The following is a 15,980-nucleotide window of genomic DNA, read 5'->3' as shown; positions in this document are numbered from 1 at the left end:
TTATATCAATATCGAATATTAAGAATATTTTTTGTACGATTATTCGAGATGAGGACAGTTGTCCTTATTTATTTGTCCATAATAATTTCTGTTTAATTTTTTTATAAATTAAGTTTTTTTTATAATAAAATCTACAATACAAAAGCGTTTTAATTTTAATGAAGAAACGTCTTGAGGCCTGTACTTGAGTTTTTTTTTTAATTAACACGACCATTTTTCTCAAATTTTCAAGTCGTTCACGTTGGTGTCTCCGCCACTGTACGAATGAGCCTCGTAGCCTCGGTACGTAACGGTACGTTAATGCGGCAGGCACTGCTCAAGCATCTTGTACACGTTACGGCCCTACGATTTACTCACAAACGATACCCGGTTGTTATGCCGTTTAAACAGAATTTCATGAGTATTTTAACAAAAAAAATCATATAAAAAATCATAAAATTTGTACTAAATAATAAATTCAAACTTCATACATGATTAACAAATTATAAAGAGTAAAAAAGACTTGTAAGATCATTAAAAAGGGACAATAAGCACCATGAGAAATACAAAAATAACGAATATAATGTAAAAACCTTAATAATATCCACTTATTTCAGATCTACAGTGAAACACATATACCAGGCGTCAATCATATTTCTAATCACTGTACGGGGTGAGTCCTAGCATGCGCCATAAATATAAATGGACACCCCTTGGGACAGTAGGTTTGGAATTGCTTATTTTTCGGAAATGAGTTCGACAAGCATTGAAAACGAGATTGGACTGGTGTGTTCTCGTTGATGGCGGTTATCTTAGACCGCTTTCGTAGATTTTAAAGCACTAAATCCATTTATTTGACTTTTTTTAGTTGCATTAAGATTGTTCAGGGGTGTGTTAGAGTTCAAGTTATCATTTTAGTGCCGAAAACGAAGCAAGATACGAAAAATATCAAGGGGAAACTAGTGGTGTTTTCAACGAACCAAATCGTCGCATATCACGATCTACCGAAAGGCCCAAAGGTAATTAAACCAGAGAACCTTTGGCCGGAAGACCAAAAAATCTGGACGATGATGTTGAACACAAATAACTGGAGTATTTTAGTTTCGGAAGTATTATCACGTTTCGACATGACTTGGAAGCGAAGGACAAATTAGACATATCGTTGACGCCCGGTATATTTTTTGCGCTAATTCAAGTCTGGCGGTTAGCTACACATTTAACGCAATATCATTAAATATCGGAAGTTCACAATAAGGCAGACGTTTTATGGTGGTGCTCCCGCTGCTGACACTGCACTTAGTGGGGATCCTGAAATGCAAAGGAGCAATTTGCACAAATTATTTAAATATCGCTTGAAATACACCCTCAATGCATGGAAACTGTCATATGGCGCAATTTACTCTTGCCTCTAAATGACGTAACTGACATGAGCATGTAAGTAGCATAACAAACTAAGGAAAAATCTGAAATACAGCGTGATGCTACAGGGCCACATAAAAATTAACTAACAAGCACGCGCATTTGGTAGACCCTGTATACTAGATCTGAATATTTTGCAGAAAATTAGAAAAAAACGTAACACAACTGCCATAAACTTTCTTATCAGAACTTGAAAAGATCATCGAAATGCACAAAGATATTCAGCAGATATCGAGCTTTCAAGTTGATCAAAATCATAGATCGTCCTCTCTTATACCTAAGCGCGTTACTTGAAGGTCTAATTTGAGTGACCAAAAAATTTTAAAAAAGGGGGTCAGTTGTCCCCCAGAGGCACCCGACGATATTTCTGATAAATCCAAAAAACCATCCGACCTCTCTCTCCTCTTTCTGCAAGTCCAAACGACGTGGATTGCACTTACGTCTGACTAGCGTTCGAAAGATTTAAAACGATCCTATAAGCCCACCTGTCTGTGAAGCAGCGATCCTGCCAAAGATCCCAAAATGCCGCCCATAGATCCCAGACCTCCGATGGAACCATCGCCGCCCAACTGAGGCGGGTGGGGTTGCTGCTGAAAACAATAATCATTGATTTGGTTTAAACGTGATTTGTTGTAGAAGAGATTAACAAAGTCAGATTTGCAAGCGCGTTTATGCAACAATAAAATAGAGAGTTTATTAAAAAAAATAAGTGAAACTTTGCCGATTGAAAAATGTTCGTGCGTGCGGTAAAGTGGATCCATTACTGTACCGCAATTCGCAATTTTCCGTCAAATTTAAAAGTGTAAAATAATAATTATTTTGAAGTTACGTGAATATTGAGTCCTCTTAATAGGTAAATTTGAGTTACCTGTTGGTGTCCGCCTGACAATAAGCCCGATAAAAGAGATTCTACCGGTCCTCTCTGTTCCTGTTGCGGTGGGTGTGGATACTGACCGTATTGCTAGCAAAAGAAAGACATATTAGGTTGGCAAGTTAATAAATACACCATGTACGTTAAGGAACTCATCTCTTTAAAATTAACGTTCGCCGGTTTCTCTTGAACTAGAAGGCAACTCAGGTTAAAGACTTGAAGGCAAAGGCAATGCGGTTAAAATTAAATTAGTATGTAACAAATATCTGATTATGTTTATGATTTTACAAGCGAAAGCGAAACATTTTGATGATTGTTTATTCCCGATTTTTACCCCGAACAAAGGTATTTACGGTTTCCGATTAAAAACTGCTGGATATTGAATTTGTACCGTTTGTTCCTCCTCCTTTGCGTTGGTAAATACAGTGTCCCGCATTAATATCCGGACGCAATGGTTTTTTTGGAGGTGTTAGGTTTTTGCTAACTTATTATTAAGTAACATTATTTACTGCGTAATCATTAGTTACAACAACGTTTCTAGTGTATGTAAATGCATTTTTGATCTTTTCAATTCGATTATGCAGGGTGTAGCATAAGTGGGGGTTTTCCTTTTAACACGACATAGACCTCATAAAAACAGTAAATATTTAATGTTTGCCGTTTTTATGCAACAGCTGATCTGTTTTTGCGGGACATTTTACTTCCTTTACGTTGAATTACTCTTTTATGCAGGAATGGATTTAGATTTTATACAAAAATCCATTAAAACCCATCTGCGCATACCCCGTTTTTTTTGAGATTTTGAAAAAATGTCTACATAAAAATATTGCTTAGTTTCTTAAAGTCTGTGTCGTGTTAAAAAGAAAACCCTTACTTACGTTACACCCTGTATAATAGTTAAAACTTTTCCTTCGGAGCTTATTAATCTTTATACGGGGATTATATTGCAATAAGTTGTGTCACTATATGTAAAATGGAACAAAAGACATAAAAAAAGAAAAAAATAGAAAAACAAAAGAAACCAAATAAGAAAAAAACAGAAGAAAAAAATAGGAAGAAAAACAAAATAAAGAAACAAAATAAGAAAAAAAAAGAGAAGAAAAAAAATAGAAAGAAAAACAAGATAAAGAAACAAAATTAGAAAGAAGCACAAAATAAAAAAGGAAAATAAGAAAAAAGAGAAGAGAAAAAAATTAGAAAGAAACACAAAATAAAGAAGGAAAATAAGAAAAAAGAGAAGAGAAAAAAATTAGAAAGAAACACAAAATAAAGAAGGAAAATAAGAAAAAAGAGAGAAAAAAAATTAGAAAGAAACACAAAATAAAGAAGGAAAATAAGAAAAAAGAGAGAAGAAAAAAATTAGAAAGAAACACAAAATAAAGAAGGAAAATAAGAAAAAAGAGAAGAGAAAAAAATTAGAAAGAAACACAAAATAAAGAAGGAAAATAAGAAAAAAGAGAGAAGAAAAAAATTAGAAAGAAACACAAAATAAAGAAGCAAAATAAGAAAAAAGAGAGAAGAAAAAAATTAGAAAGAAACACAAAATAAAGAAGGAAAATAAGAAAAAAGAGAGAAGAAAAAAATTAGAAAGAAAACACAAAATAAAGAAGGGAAATAAGAAAAAAGAGAGAAGAAAAAAATTAGAAAGAAACACAAAATAAAGAAGGAAAATAAGAAAAAAGAGAGAAGAAAAGAATTAGAAAGAAACACAAAATAAAGAAGCAAAATAAGAAAAAAGAGAGAAGAAAAAAATTAGAAAGAAACACAAAATAAAGAAGCAAAATAAGAAAAAAGAGAGAAGAAAAAAATTAGAAAGAACCACAAAATAAAGAAGCAAAATAAGAAAAAAGAGAGAAGAAAAAAATTAGAAAGAACCACAAAATAAAGAAGCAAAATAAGAAAAAAGAGAAAAGAAAAAAATTAGAAAGAAAACACAAAATAAAGAAGGAAAATAAGAAAAAAGAGAGAAGAAAAAAATTAGAAAGAACCACAAAATAAAGAAGCAAAATAAGAAAAAAGAGAGAAGAAAAAAATTAGAAAGAAACACAAAATAAAGAAGGAAAATAAGAAAAAAGAGAAGAGAAAAAAATTAGAAAGAAACACAAAATAAAGAAACAAATTAATGAAAGAAAAAAGAAAAAACAAAGAAAGAAGAGTAAAAAAAGAAAAAAATAAAAGGAAAAAAGAAACAAAAAATTATCAGCCATTTCAAAAACACAAAAAATGTTTAATGTTCACTGTGTTTATGCAATTTACCCACATCGCTTAAAATTCAGTCGTGAAGTTTAGCTCCAGGTGGTAATTTGACAAATAATCACTATCGATACTATTAAATGAACACAAGCCAACAGTTACTCGAATCACGAATTGGTGGACATGTTGGTGATATGCGGGGAGTGTCACCAGAGTGCCGTCGCAGTTTCGCGGTTATATTCTGAGCGCCTTCCGGGAAGACATCTTGCAACCCGTAGATTTGTTTACCTTGTTGGAAGAGCTCGTGAAATCGGAAACCTAATAGCAATGCATGGTAGACATGCTGGAAGACCTAAGCCACCTAGAATGGTACCTATCGAGGAACATGTTTTTAAATATCGTTCGAGACAATCCAACTACCAGTACTAGAAGAATCGCAGAGCAAGTTCCTACATCTCACATGGCAGTGTGGAGAATCTTAAATGAAAACTAACTTTATTCCTATCACGTGCAAAGAGTTCAAACGTCAATGCCACGAGACCATCTCCCAAGAGCATACTTCTCTGAGCGGCTTTTACAAGAAACCGCTCGTAACGAAAATGCCCTTAAGTTTATTCTGGTAAGGGATGAATCAATTTCTCAGATCCGCCTGGCCATCGCACCAAACGAGCAGTACTGCAAATGAGCTCCATCACGTTCTATTCGGATTTTGTATACTATGAATCGAGATGCGCAGAAATAGACACTCCTTCATATGCCTAGGTCGCTGGGATGTACTGTATGTATGCAGGATCATATGCCGTTATATTCCAATTTTCAGCAAGACAACCACCCCAAACCCACATTGAAACTGGAAAAAGGCATTTTTGTCCGATAAGAGAATACGGATTCCTAAGTGGCCGTCACGATTCCCGGATTTAAATTCCATCGAAAACATGTGAGACCACTTGAACCGGCTCGGGCTCGCATTAATGAAATAAGAATCAGCTCTTTGCACGTTCAGAGGAAAAATGGCAGAATATTGAATTCTCATACACCAAGAAACTCATGAGTGAACTCCAAGAGGATGTCAGCCCTTCGTTCAAAATAATGGTTACGTTACCGAATATTAAATTTAAATTATAAAAAAAAAACATTTTTAGTTTGATTACTGAGTCATATATGATGGAAATGTGAGTTAAAATTGTTAGTGACATCACACTGTTAAGCTAATAAGCAGAGGTTTGGTGAAGCTTAGGTCTCTGGGTCCATTTTGATTTACAGGGTGTTGAAGTTAAGTTTTTTTCCGGTTTTCATCAATTTCTTTGCTATTTGTAAAGACAAGTAAGTGAAAATTGTAGTAACAATCATTTTCGCATTGCGCGTAAACTGAAATAATAACTATTTAAAATACTATATAGAGCGTTACTTTTTTCGTGGTCGCGCTCAATATTTTACATTAGAATTTTTTTATGACATTTTTAGATTTTATTCGTTAATTTCATTTGAGCTTTTATGTCTTTTTTAAATTTCTTTGTCACTTCATTTTTTTTAGGTTTTAGGAACGATGGTTTATATTTGCAAAGAATTTGGATTACAATCAAAGTAATTGCTGAAAATGTTCTACCACCAAAATACCTTTTTTCTCATGGACTCCCGGACTCTAAGAAAATTTTCAAGCGTATTTCTCGCGATTTGACAAGAACTTACCGTTCTATTGCTCAACTCCTCTTCAATGTTCACAGGTCCAGAATATGCCAGTTTTTACGTGTCTCTCCGCAAAAAAAATAAATTATTCAGGTTTTATTCCATTTTTCATTTAAATTGTATTTTATTTTCATTTTATTCACATTTTATCGCGTCCTTAGATCAATCGGGGCGAACACGCTTACATATTTTTGCAAATGTCTCCTGGACTATTGTTTCTAATTTAAAAAAAAACTAGAGAGACAAAAGACTCCTTGAAAAACACAAGGGATTAAACGAGCCTAGTGAATAAAATCTAAAAAAGTCATGAAAACATTTCTGATGTAAAATATTGAGACGCCAGAAAAAAATAACGCCCTGTAAATTGTTCTTAGTAATTTTTATTTCAGTTTGTTTTTAACGCTAGAACAATTGTTACCACCAATTTCGAGTTAATTATCTTTATAAATAAAAAAAATAAAGAAAATTAAAAAAAAAACTTCAACACCCAGTAAATGAAAATGGGGGCAACTTAGGGCTTGCCCTTATTTAAAGTTTTTATCTTTAAATAGCCTCATGACGCACTTATTTCATTTTTTTAACATTAAGAAACACCCTGTATACTATTTTATCTTGCTAAATGTCTGAGATGATTTTTTTTCAAATTCGCATTAATCAAGATCGGGTGGTCGTCGAATTTCAAATTAATGAAAAAATTTGCGCGTTTGTCAGACGTTGGATTCGTTAAATCAAAAATCAACGTGGAAAACTCGAATCTAAATGGTAATAGATGGACAATAATTTCGACATGGGTTGACTCACATTGGGTACGCACCAGGCTGATTCAGGTGTATGTAAAAAGGGAAATATTTCTTCTAATCTTTCACGATGGTCGTGCTGCAGTAGTGATTCGGTCGTTTATAGGTGAAGTCGGTCGGTTAGTGCGTTCTTGTGTTGTTAATCCCAATTCCCACTGAATATACTCATGATTTCCAGCAATAATTGAAGACATTGTGAACACTTAATGCAGCCTCTCTCGCAGGTAGGTCAAAAATTTTAATTATTTTAACAGTCAGTAACGTAAAACCCCAATTACTCCCCCTGCTTAGCTTGTAGTGCTGTAAGTGCTGTAAGGGTTTATCGATTATTCGCACATCAGAAAGCAGCCAAAAAATTTTCCAAATCTCTGTGCGAAAGGTCCGAAATGGCATAAACAATTTTAGATGCCATAGGCGGGTAACGCAATTGTAATAAATCTTTTAATTAATTGATCTGAACAATAATGTCTCTTACGCAAAAAATATACTTGAAAAAATGCAGCTTTCTACGAGTTCTATTATTGATTCAATCTATGGCACTTATTTCTTGGACACCCTGTGTATCCGACATATCCGGATCTGCTAAAACGCAATCAGGTTGTTGGATTTGTTGAATTAGAAATCAAGGTGCAAAGCTAAAATCCAATTAGTAACAGATAAATAATGATTTCGGCATGGGCTGACTCACACTGGGTACGCACCAGGCTGATTCAGGTGTATATAAAAAGGGAAATATTTCTTGTAATCTTCCACGATGGTCGTACTACAGTGGTGATTCGACCTTTTACAGGTAAAGTCGGTTAGTGCGTTCTTGTTTTGTTAATCCCGATTTCCACTAAACATACTCGTGATTTCCAACATCAGAAAATTGAAAATTTGCCGAATTTCTAATAACAATAGTCACTTCCTTCGATTTCTACAGGGGAATCTATCTGCATTGCACGGTAGGAACATTTTGATAATATTAAGATAAGCGAGTTTTAGGGAGATAACGGCACTTTCTAACGTCGAAAAGGGTAAGACGTTATGGCGGCGACGCGCAGCTCAAATGTAAAAATCGAAACGCCATTTGAAAGACAATTTAATGCCCATTCAAAAGACGTATCACAACACACCCCTTTCCATTTGAAAAAATAAGGGTGAATGCCGCCCCCGCTAAGGGGTTGAAGCTGCAGTGATAGAATTAATGTGGAAATTTGTCCCCCTGAAAACAAAAGTATACAGGTCCGAGGCTTTTTCCAAATTTTCACATACAAATCAGTAAACTTTGCTGGACTGTTTTCGATGGGCCGCCCTGTATACATGATTTTGCGCAACTAATAGTTTCTGTTTTTTTAAAGCTTCGTTCTCTGACTGAAGCGGAGTCTAAATACTTTTTCCCGAAAATTTCCAGCAGCAATTATCGGAAGTACGTTAAAACCTGAGAACAAAATTTACGAGCACTCACTTGCGGATCACTCTGTGGTGGATTAGAAGACGGACTTGGCAAGCCACCCGAAGGATTGGTCTCTTGAATCGGCCGAGTACTGTCGTGCTGTTCTTTAGCTTTACTTAAAAGACCCTGCAGTAAACCAGCCAACGCCTCAACATTAAGTCCCGCAGGCTGTCCCCCACCGGGGGGCTGGTTGTAATTTTGTGGAGGAATATTTTGTGTTGTTGCGGAACCTGCCGGCTGTTGCTGGTTACTTCCGGAAATTAGCCCTTGCAGAACATTCAAAATATCGCCACTTTGGTGTTGAGTTGGTGAGGGCTGGGTAGCAAATTGTGGGGGCGGAGGTGACTGAGTGGGATTTTGTGACTGATTCTGATTTGGTGATAATAGGCTGGATAGTATGCCGCTTATGACATCAGAGCTTTGACCTTGAGTTTGCGCAGATGAAGGGCCAGACGGGTGATTTGAGTTTTGAGTATTTTGATTGGAAGATAAAAGTCCTGACAATATTCCCATGAAGTCTACACTTTGACCTTGGCCACCTTGCGATGGTGCCTGTCCCGACGAAGGAGGCTGATGCTGTCCGCCTAACCCTCCACTTTGTTGGCCACCACCACTTAATAGGCTTGATAAAATCCCAGATAACATCTCCGAACCTCCAGAGGAAGTGTTTTGCGATTGTCCCTGCCCACCAGTATTCTGGCCACCACCTCCACTTAACAGGCCCATTAAGATATTTTGAAATGGTCCTGCACCGTGATCAGTGCTTAAAGCTTCTTCTGGAGGAAGCGTAGGTTGCGGGCCTGTGATTACAGTTCCACCAGATCCAGCTATAAGATTACTGAGTGCGGAATCTTGGGAACTTGGATTGCTTTTATTCTGGGTGGGTAATGGTGTGGTATCTTGAGTTGGCAGATCTGGATATATTCCATATCTCTGAGAAATGCCAATATTATGTAACTGGGGACTGAGGACAAGACGGCGAGTGTACATTTACAAGTCAATTAAGACTGAAAATGGAAAATTATATGCATTTGTAACAGGGGTAGAATTTAGTATGTCTGATACTTTTTAGGCACAGTGTAATACCTTTCAGGAGAAGTTCGTAACACGTTAAAAACTACAAAACAAAAAGGTAATTCGATCGAGTCGAAACAGCTTTAAATATGACAAAGCCATTATTCGACAACAATCGAACGAATTACCCAAGTTATTTATCAATGATTATCAAAATAGGTAAATCAACAATCACCAATTTTTAGTAAATAAAAGTTAACACAAAAAATAGCATGCGACACGTAATTATAGAAATCATGATCATGCGTGCATGTTAAACCCAGCAATAAATTAAACATAAAGCATCCTAAGAATAGTACGCCAGACGTCACTACCTTAAAAACCTTAGTAAGTTTATAAGGCATTAAGGCCTAGTTGCAATCATTTCTAAACTGGAGCTGAACTTCAAGTGCTAGATTTGATTTTGATATATTACCGTATTTAGGGTCAGTTGTAAGAAAATCGATCCAGCTGGACCAGAACGAACTGAGCCACCAAGAAAATCAACTAAACGATTTCATAACAGTAGCGTCACTGTTGCCCAATATCACAAATAAGATTAATTTGCTACACAGCAGATAAGAATGCAATTCTACACACATGCTCAAAATCTAGGGTTATTCTAGATTTAGTCTGGCACCCGGATGGCATTCTTAGAATAGGTGTTGATATACATGGGCGTAACTTAGGGGACAAAAATTACAAATAAATTAACTAAGAAACTACACCAAAGCCAATAACTTAAAGTCCTTAATAAACTCATTTATGACAGTTATTTTTATCTTAATTTATGAAATGCCGAATTAAAGGATTTGCATAACGGATGATTTACGTTTAAGCGTTAAAGCATTTTCCAAAGTATCGAAAAAATAAATTGTAGTACAAAGAATTTTTGAAAACTCTTCAAAAATATACACTAATTTAAAGCTTAGTATAGAATGTGTCCTCCCTGTGCATTTATGGAGGTCCTACAAGGCGTTTCCATGATCAAGATCAAGTTATGCAAATCTTGCCGATTAACGTCATTCTAGGCCTGGTGGGGAGGGCTTGAAATAGAGGATTTCGATCTTGAAACTGATAGTGGCTTTAAAGAACAAATGGACCCCGAAGATGATTTTTTTATCGATATAATCGAAACCGCTGAGATAAATAACATAATAAAATTTTGAATATCTACATAAATTTTTATGGGAAATTCGAAAAGTGAATTCATGTATGCACCGATAAGTACAATCTAGAAATGTGATGAAATACGCTTTTCGTTATTAACTTTTGAAAACGATAAGTAATACCTCGAATTGAGTTACTCGACGAAACTTTGGTTTATACTATTGTTTATACTTATAGCAGAAATCGACTCTATAAAACGGAAATTTCTACTGAATTACCTTCCTAGATGAATAAACAGTAATATTGTTCATGCACTCTGGTACCCTTTTTTGTCATATAAATCCCTAGTACTAATTTTCTTGGTTTATATATCTTTCTCATAAACATGAAGGTAAAATTCCCTCAATAAAAAGATATTTTTAGATATATTCTTGAATTTTCAAACTATCAGAAGCAGGTACAAAAACAATGAGAAAATTTTAGTACAACTTAGTGTAACACTGTCACTGACACTAGCTTATGTAGAGTTTGAATTCCATTAAAAGTGCGGAAAATTGCATTGGTTTGTGCGATTAAAGGGAAGGTGTAATTTCAAAACAGAATGGTTTGCATTTTATAACCTTTTAAAAAGTGAAAACTTTCATTGTCCAAGGCCGTACTCTAGAAAAAAAAACAATTTAGAGCTAAACTTAATGTGACTAAAATTATTCACTATTAAAGCTTACCATATTTTTAAAATTTAATGGCGGGCTGATAGATACGCCACTGCCGAGATTAATTTATTTTTTAACTAAAAATCAAAAGAAACGGAATAAACTTTTCTTCATAGTTTGACCCACTTCATCTGTAGCCAAAATGAAACTGTCATTTTCTGAAGCTCCTTGTATGTTTAATCCAAAATAATTTACATATTATGACATACAAAACAAGGAAAGTGTAGAATCATTTTCTGTTGTCACCCGATATTGTCTTTTTGCATAGCATGAAACTTCTTGGAATTATGTATAACATTATCTACCCTATAATGCAGGATTTCTTATAAATCAGGCAACACATGCGTTCATTTCACGTTACCATAAAATGAAAAATTGATGATTGTTTATTTAAATTGTTGATGTAGAATCACGTATCAAAAATACGAATTTTAGAAACCTCTGTTTTAAAATTGCATTGTCCAATTTTAATAAATGATTCGTACAGTATAGCCAAAATTTGCTGACAAAAAAAAAGAATAAATTATATTTTCTAGCAAAGTATATTATGAAGTTGATCATCCTGTGCCCTGTATACTAAACAATAGTAGTAGTGACCAGGTTACACTTGATTGCTTCAAACTACATAAAAGCAAATTTAACCATCATGAGATAAACTAAACAGTGAAAAAAATTCAAACCGTGTTACAATAAGCAAACAAACGACTATAATATCCAACACCAAGGAAAACTTACCGCATTTTGAGGTGCATAACCTTGAGGTTGTTGATTTGGCTGCCCGCTTGAGTGTAAAATGCTGCCGAGTATCTTTTCAGCTGCTCCAGTTGCGATTGCTCCTGCCAATATTTCCTGAGCTTTGTCAAAGAATCCGCCCAGTTCTGATTGGGGTTCAGCCTAGATGAATGAGTGAACGAGTTTTAGTACTGAACATAACAGTTGTTTCGTAATGCATAACAAATTTATACTTAATTTATCCTAAGAGTATAAAGCTAATTTTACTAGAAAAATAAAAAATGCTCTGATAAAATTTGTAGAATCAGTTACCCCTGGAGGTGGGGGAGGCCCGTATCCTCCATAGTTGGATGGAGGTGGTCCATAAGTGCCAGGGGGAGGTCCATATTGAGGGCCCCCAAACTGAGGTCCTGCAGCATTGACTTGCGAAGCTTGAGTAGATGTTTCATTTCCTAAAAAGAAATCACCGACTTCAAACTGAATGCTATTTCAAACAATCTGGTTAAAGAATTGATCCCTTTTTTTCTAGTTTTTTGATTACTCAGCTTTGTCTTTTACTATTAACATTCCTTACCGGGTATAATTATTCCTTCGAATGATATTAAAGTCAATGTAACGTCGCCATCTACCAACAGGTGAGTGACTTCCTGATAAGGAATTTGATGTCTGAACTCACAGAAATGTTGCCCATTAACCGCAACCTAGATATGAATAACGTCAAATATTGTCTTTGATGAAACAAAATTGTGAGCATGTACCTTATAGTGATGGGGATCCGTTAAAATAATTATTTCAAAGCTCTCTGCTTGACCAATTGGTAGTTTCCCACTTCCTTCTTCGTTTCCCCATGCTCCAGCCTTATAAATATTTCGAGCAATATATCCTTAAACAATAAATATTATTGTTTATATAAATAGTCAGACATAGATAAGTAACTAGTTCCTACAGTATCCTTCGATAGTTACAAAGTAAGGAGCATATTATCCTTACCCTGGTTCAACCTTACAGAAAGATGTAATGCAGTATCATCCCTTGGTTTGGAATTGGGACCAGTTGCTAAGTTAATATTGAACCTAGAAAGAACCAGACACTTATGAAGAATACTTTTTCACACAATTTGATCTATTAGATAGAAAATAAATATTCAGACCCTCTAAAATAAAAAACATATCCCCTCTGAGTAATACCAGATTGAAAATGACTCTTCCATTTTCCCTACTTTGGTTTCAAATTTGTTTACTCAAATTATAGGAAAAATGCGACTTACTGAACCAGGCATCACTCCAAAATTTCATTAAAATATGTCAAGAAACTCTAAAGTCATTAGCAAAATTAATTTTTTTTAACTTCAAGACTCTATAATGAGTATAAAGCGCCAATCAATATCCAACGAATTGTTGCAATAATCGCATAAAACAGAAACAAAGTTTTAACACATTATATGTATATCCTGCACCAAAAATATTTAGGGAAGGCATGTTTGGGCGTGGTCATTATTTGACTAACAGCATCTTCAATCAATAGATTTTTCATTATTTCTAAAATAACCTTTACATAATACATATGTATACTTTGCGTAAGACGGCTAGGCAATATTATGTAAGTAATATGAGGAGAATTATGTTACCTGTCACTATTGGGATGGGTAATACCCTGGAATCGTAACATTTTCCCTGGCTGGAGACCTGCTGGGACTTCACCAACAAATGGTAATTCCTAAATGAAACAAATTTATTATGAGAACTTCAATACCTAATTTTGATGAGCAACTAAAAGAACTATAGCACTCAAATAAAACTTATGCTTAATTAAAGATTAAATTTCCTTAAATCGACATTATCGCAGTACCCCATTAATAAATCAATCTAGCTATTTATCTAAGCCTTAGGCTTTAGTAAGGTAGCCCGTAATTTAACCACTAACACCCTTTTAGCTATAATATCATCATGACTAGTTGGTCTTACTTTAGTATTTAAGAATTTTGCAACTTATGACTCTCAAATTCTTAGATCCAACCCCTTCCTCAGATTCTTCTACATACTCTTGGTTGAATTATTGCATTGACTTCGACAATCTAGTTCGTATCTTTTGTAAACTTGATAAGGTAGTGAGATTAAATAGTACCACCTAATTATAATGACACTATCTAACAGTATAATAAAGTACTTTGGGAGTTATTTTTGAATTTGCTGTTCCAAAATTCATTACTCTACCAATAAGGATATCCTAAATTGCATCATAATTTCAAAACTCCTATCAAACTAACAAATTTAGTATTTAAATTGGTGTGCTTAGTATATTTTGTTTATGTTATATACAGGGTGATTTATTAAGAAAAGGATATGGCAAAACCCAAGATAGGGGACATCAAAATATGACGACTGGACCGAACATGTCTTGTACCAATATTGCGTGTTTCAAATTTACAGGATATTACACATTGAAATTTTATTTTTAAATTCCTGAGTATCTTTTTGGGTTTTCAGAACATTAACACCAAAATTGGTATTGTTAGGTTTTGTAAGATGCCAAGATAGAATTTTGATCCAATTTTTACTTAGCTCTTAGAGGGCGCTAGTTTCAACCTATCACTTCTGTATATTTCATCATCTTTTTTTATGAGTGTATTTAACACCCTGTAATTCTAATACATGCAACATTGATATAAAGTATATTGGGTCCAATCATCATATTTTGGTGTGCCTTATCTTGAGTTGTACTATATCCCATTCCCAATTATTCATCCTGTATATAATGTCAATCAAACCCAACTGCAAGAATGTAAATTGAGTTTTCAAATTGTATTACAAATACTGAGCTTACATTTCAGAGCTGGCATTCAAGCCAATGCTGAAACTTTAAATCTTACTTTAAACAAGGTTTCAACTACTAAAAAAAATCAAATGTTTTATACTTACAGGATTAACAATAGGTTCTGCCATAGTACTTAAGGATAAAACTTCCGTAAGTTATAAAAGGTAGATGATGAAGTCTGCAATAAAATAACAAAATTTCTATTTAGAAGATCGTGAAGAATCAAATAGTTATTTTTACAAATGACATCTAAAATTCGCGTAAAGTAACATGTTATTAAATCCATTAAAAAAGTGGGGAGAAGGCCTGATGGTAGCCTTGCCTTGTTTTGAAATGATGTAATCTCTATTTATACCTGTTATTAACAATTTTAAGAAATCACCATTTTAATTGGCGCGTTGCCCAGGATAATGTCAAAATCGAGGCCAAAACAATAATTGATACGACACTAGAATACCCCTTTAGCTACAGATGAAGAGAAACTCGGTACTTTACTAGAATATATATGTGAAAAACTTGAAGTGTTAAGTTCAAGTCAGAAGCCATAAAACAACTCAATTTTGATCTTAAATCACTTACTTAATTATTTAAAACACACTATGCTGACTATTAAATTAAAATGTATTCAATGCAATGTTAAACATAAATAAACATCATTCATAGAGCAAAGAATAATTTTAGTTGCTTTCATACAGTATTATCTCTCGGTTAGAATAACAAACACATACAAACACAAATCTGGCAGATGCCAAAAAATCAGCTGTTCGAGACCCGTCGTTCCTCTTGTCACATCTGTCAATTTTCAAACTTTGCGCACTTGCACTTGAGCGCGTTTAGATTTCACGATTCCTATGCAGCGTCCTGTTCTATTTATACCGTAAATGGTGTGATAAGGTTAAACCGAAATTAAACAGTGATATCTTCAATCGAGCATAATACTAGTTTATTATATACTTATTCCAAAAATTTTTGTTAGAAAAATACCTGGTATTAAACTATCAAATTTTTTTAAAGTGTTATTACGCAGCTTTTTTACTTTTTAAGATATTAAATTGAAATTGTGTGCGTGCCAGCCTTTTTTACATCTATATCAGTACGATTAACGGAGTGTTTTCGAAACTAGCAAAGTGATTTTTTTTTGGTCGTCAGTATTCTTTTTAGTCCCATCGATTTTTTTT

The 15,980-nt window shown here is 34.3% G+C and overlaps 1 protein-coding gene across 3 annotated transcripts; it reads right to left on the bottom strand.

Annotated features, from left to right (window-relative positions):
- Positions 1-423: 423 nt before the first annotated feature.
- On the bottom strand, positions 424-15,538 carry LOC136348086 (uncharacterized). Of its 3 annotated transcripts, none has more exons than XM_066298653.1 (12): positions 15,382-15,538; positions 14,907-14,980; positions 13,616-13,704; positions 12,979-13,061; positions 12,747-12,871; positions 12,563-12,689; positions 12,301-12,440; positions 11,992-12,150; positions 8,393-9,313; positions 2,267-2,359; positions 1,884-1,988; positions 424-1,287 (listed from the first exon to the last, which is right to left on the bottom strand). In XM_066298653.1, exons 2-12 carry the CDS (start codon positions 14,928-14,930, stop codon positions 1,276-1,278), a joined length of 1,878 nt encoding a protein of 625 aa, XP_066154750.1. In that variant the 5' UTR covers positions 14,931-14,980; positions 15,382-15,538; the 3' UTR covers positions 424-1,275. The 3 variants fall into 3 exon arrangements, with proteins under 3 accessions (XP_066154750.1, XP_066154752.1, XP_066154751.1); XM_066298655.1 differs by having other exon boundaries at positions 1,884-1,985; XM_066298654.1 differs by lacking the exon at positions 15,382-15,538 and adding an exon at positions 15,185-15,203.
- Positions 15,539-15,980: the final 442 nt, after the last annotated feature.

This window comes from Euwallacea fornicatus, chromosome 31, assembly GCF_040115645.1.
Source record: "Euwallacea fornicatus isolate EFF26 chromosome 31, ASM4011564v1, whole genome shotgun sequence".
Taxonomy (NCBI): Eukaryota; Metazoa; Arthropoda; class Insecta; order Coleoptera; family Curculionidae; genus Euwallacea; species Euwallacea fornicatus.
Note: the sequence above shows the minus strand (reverse complement) of the source record. Positions and strands in the feature narration are given on the sequence as shown.

Excerpts from the sequence above, each read along its gene's own strand:
- LOC136348086 (XM_066298653.1), bottom strand. The coding sequence starts at position 14,930 with ATGGCAGAACCTATTGTTAATCCT. Across the intron at positions 13,705-14,906 it reads CAGAACCTATTGTTAATCCT|GAATTACCATTTGTTGGTGA; the intron begins GTAAGTATAAAA and ends TGTTTCATTTAG. Across the intron at positions 12,690-12,746 it reads CGGATCCCCATCACTATAAG|GTTGCGGTTAATGGGCAACA; the intron begins GTACATGCTCAC and ends ATTCATATCTAG.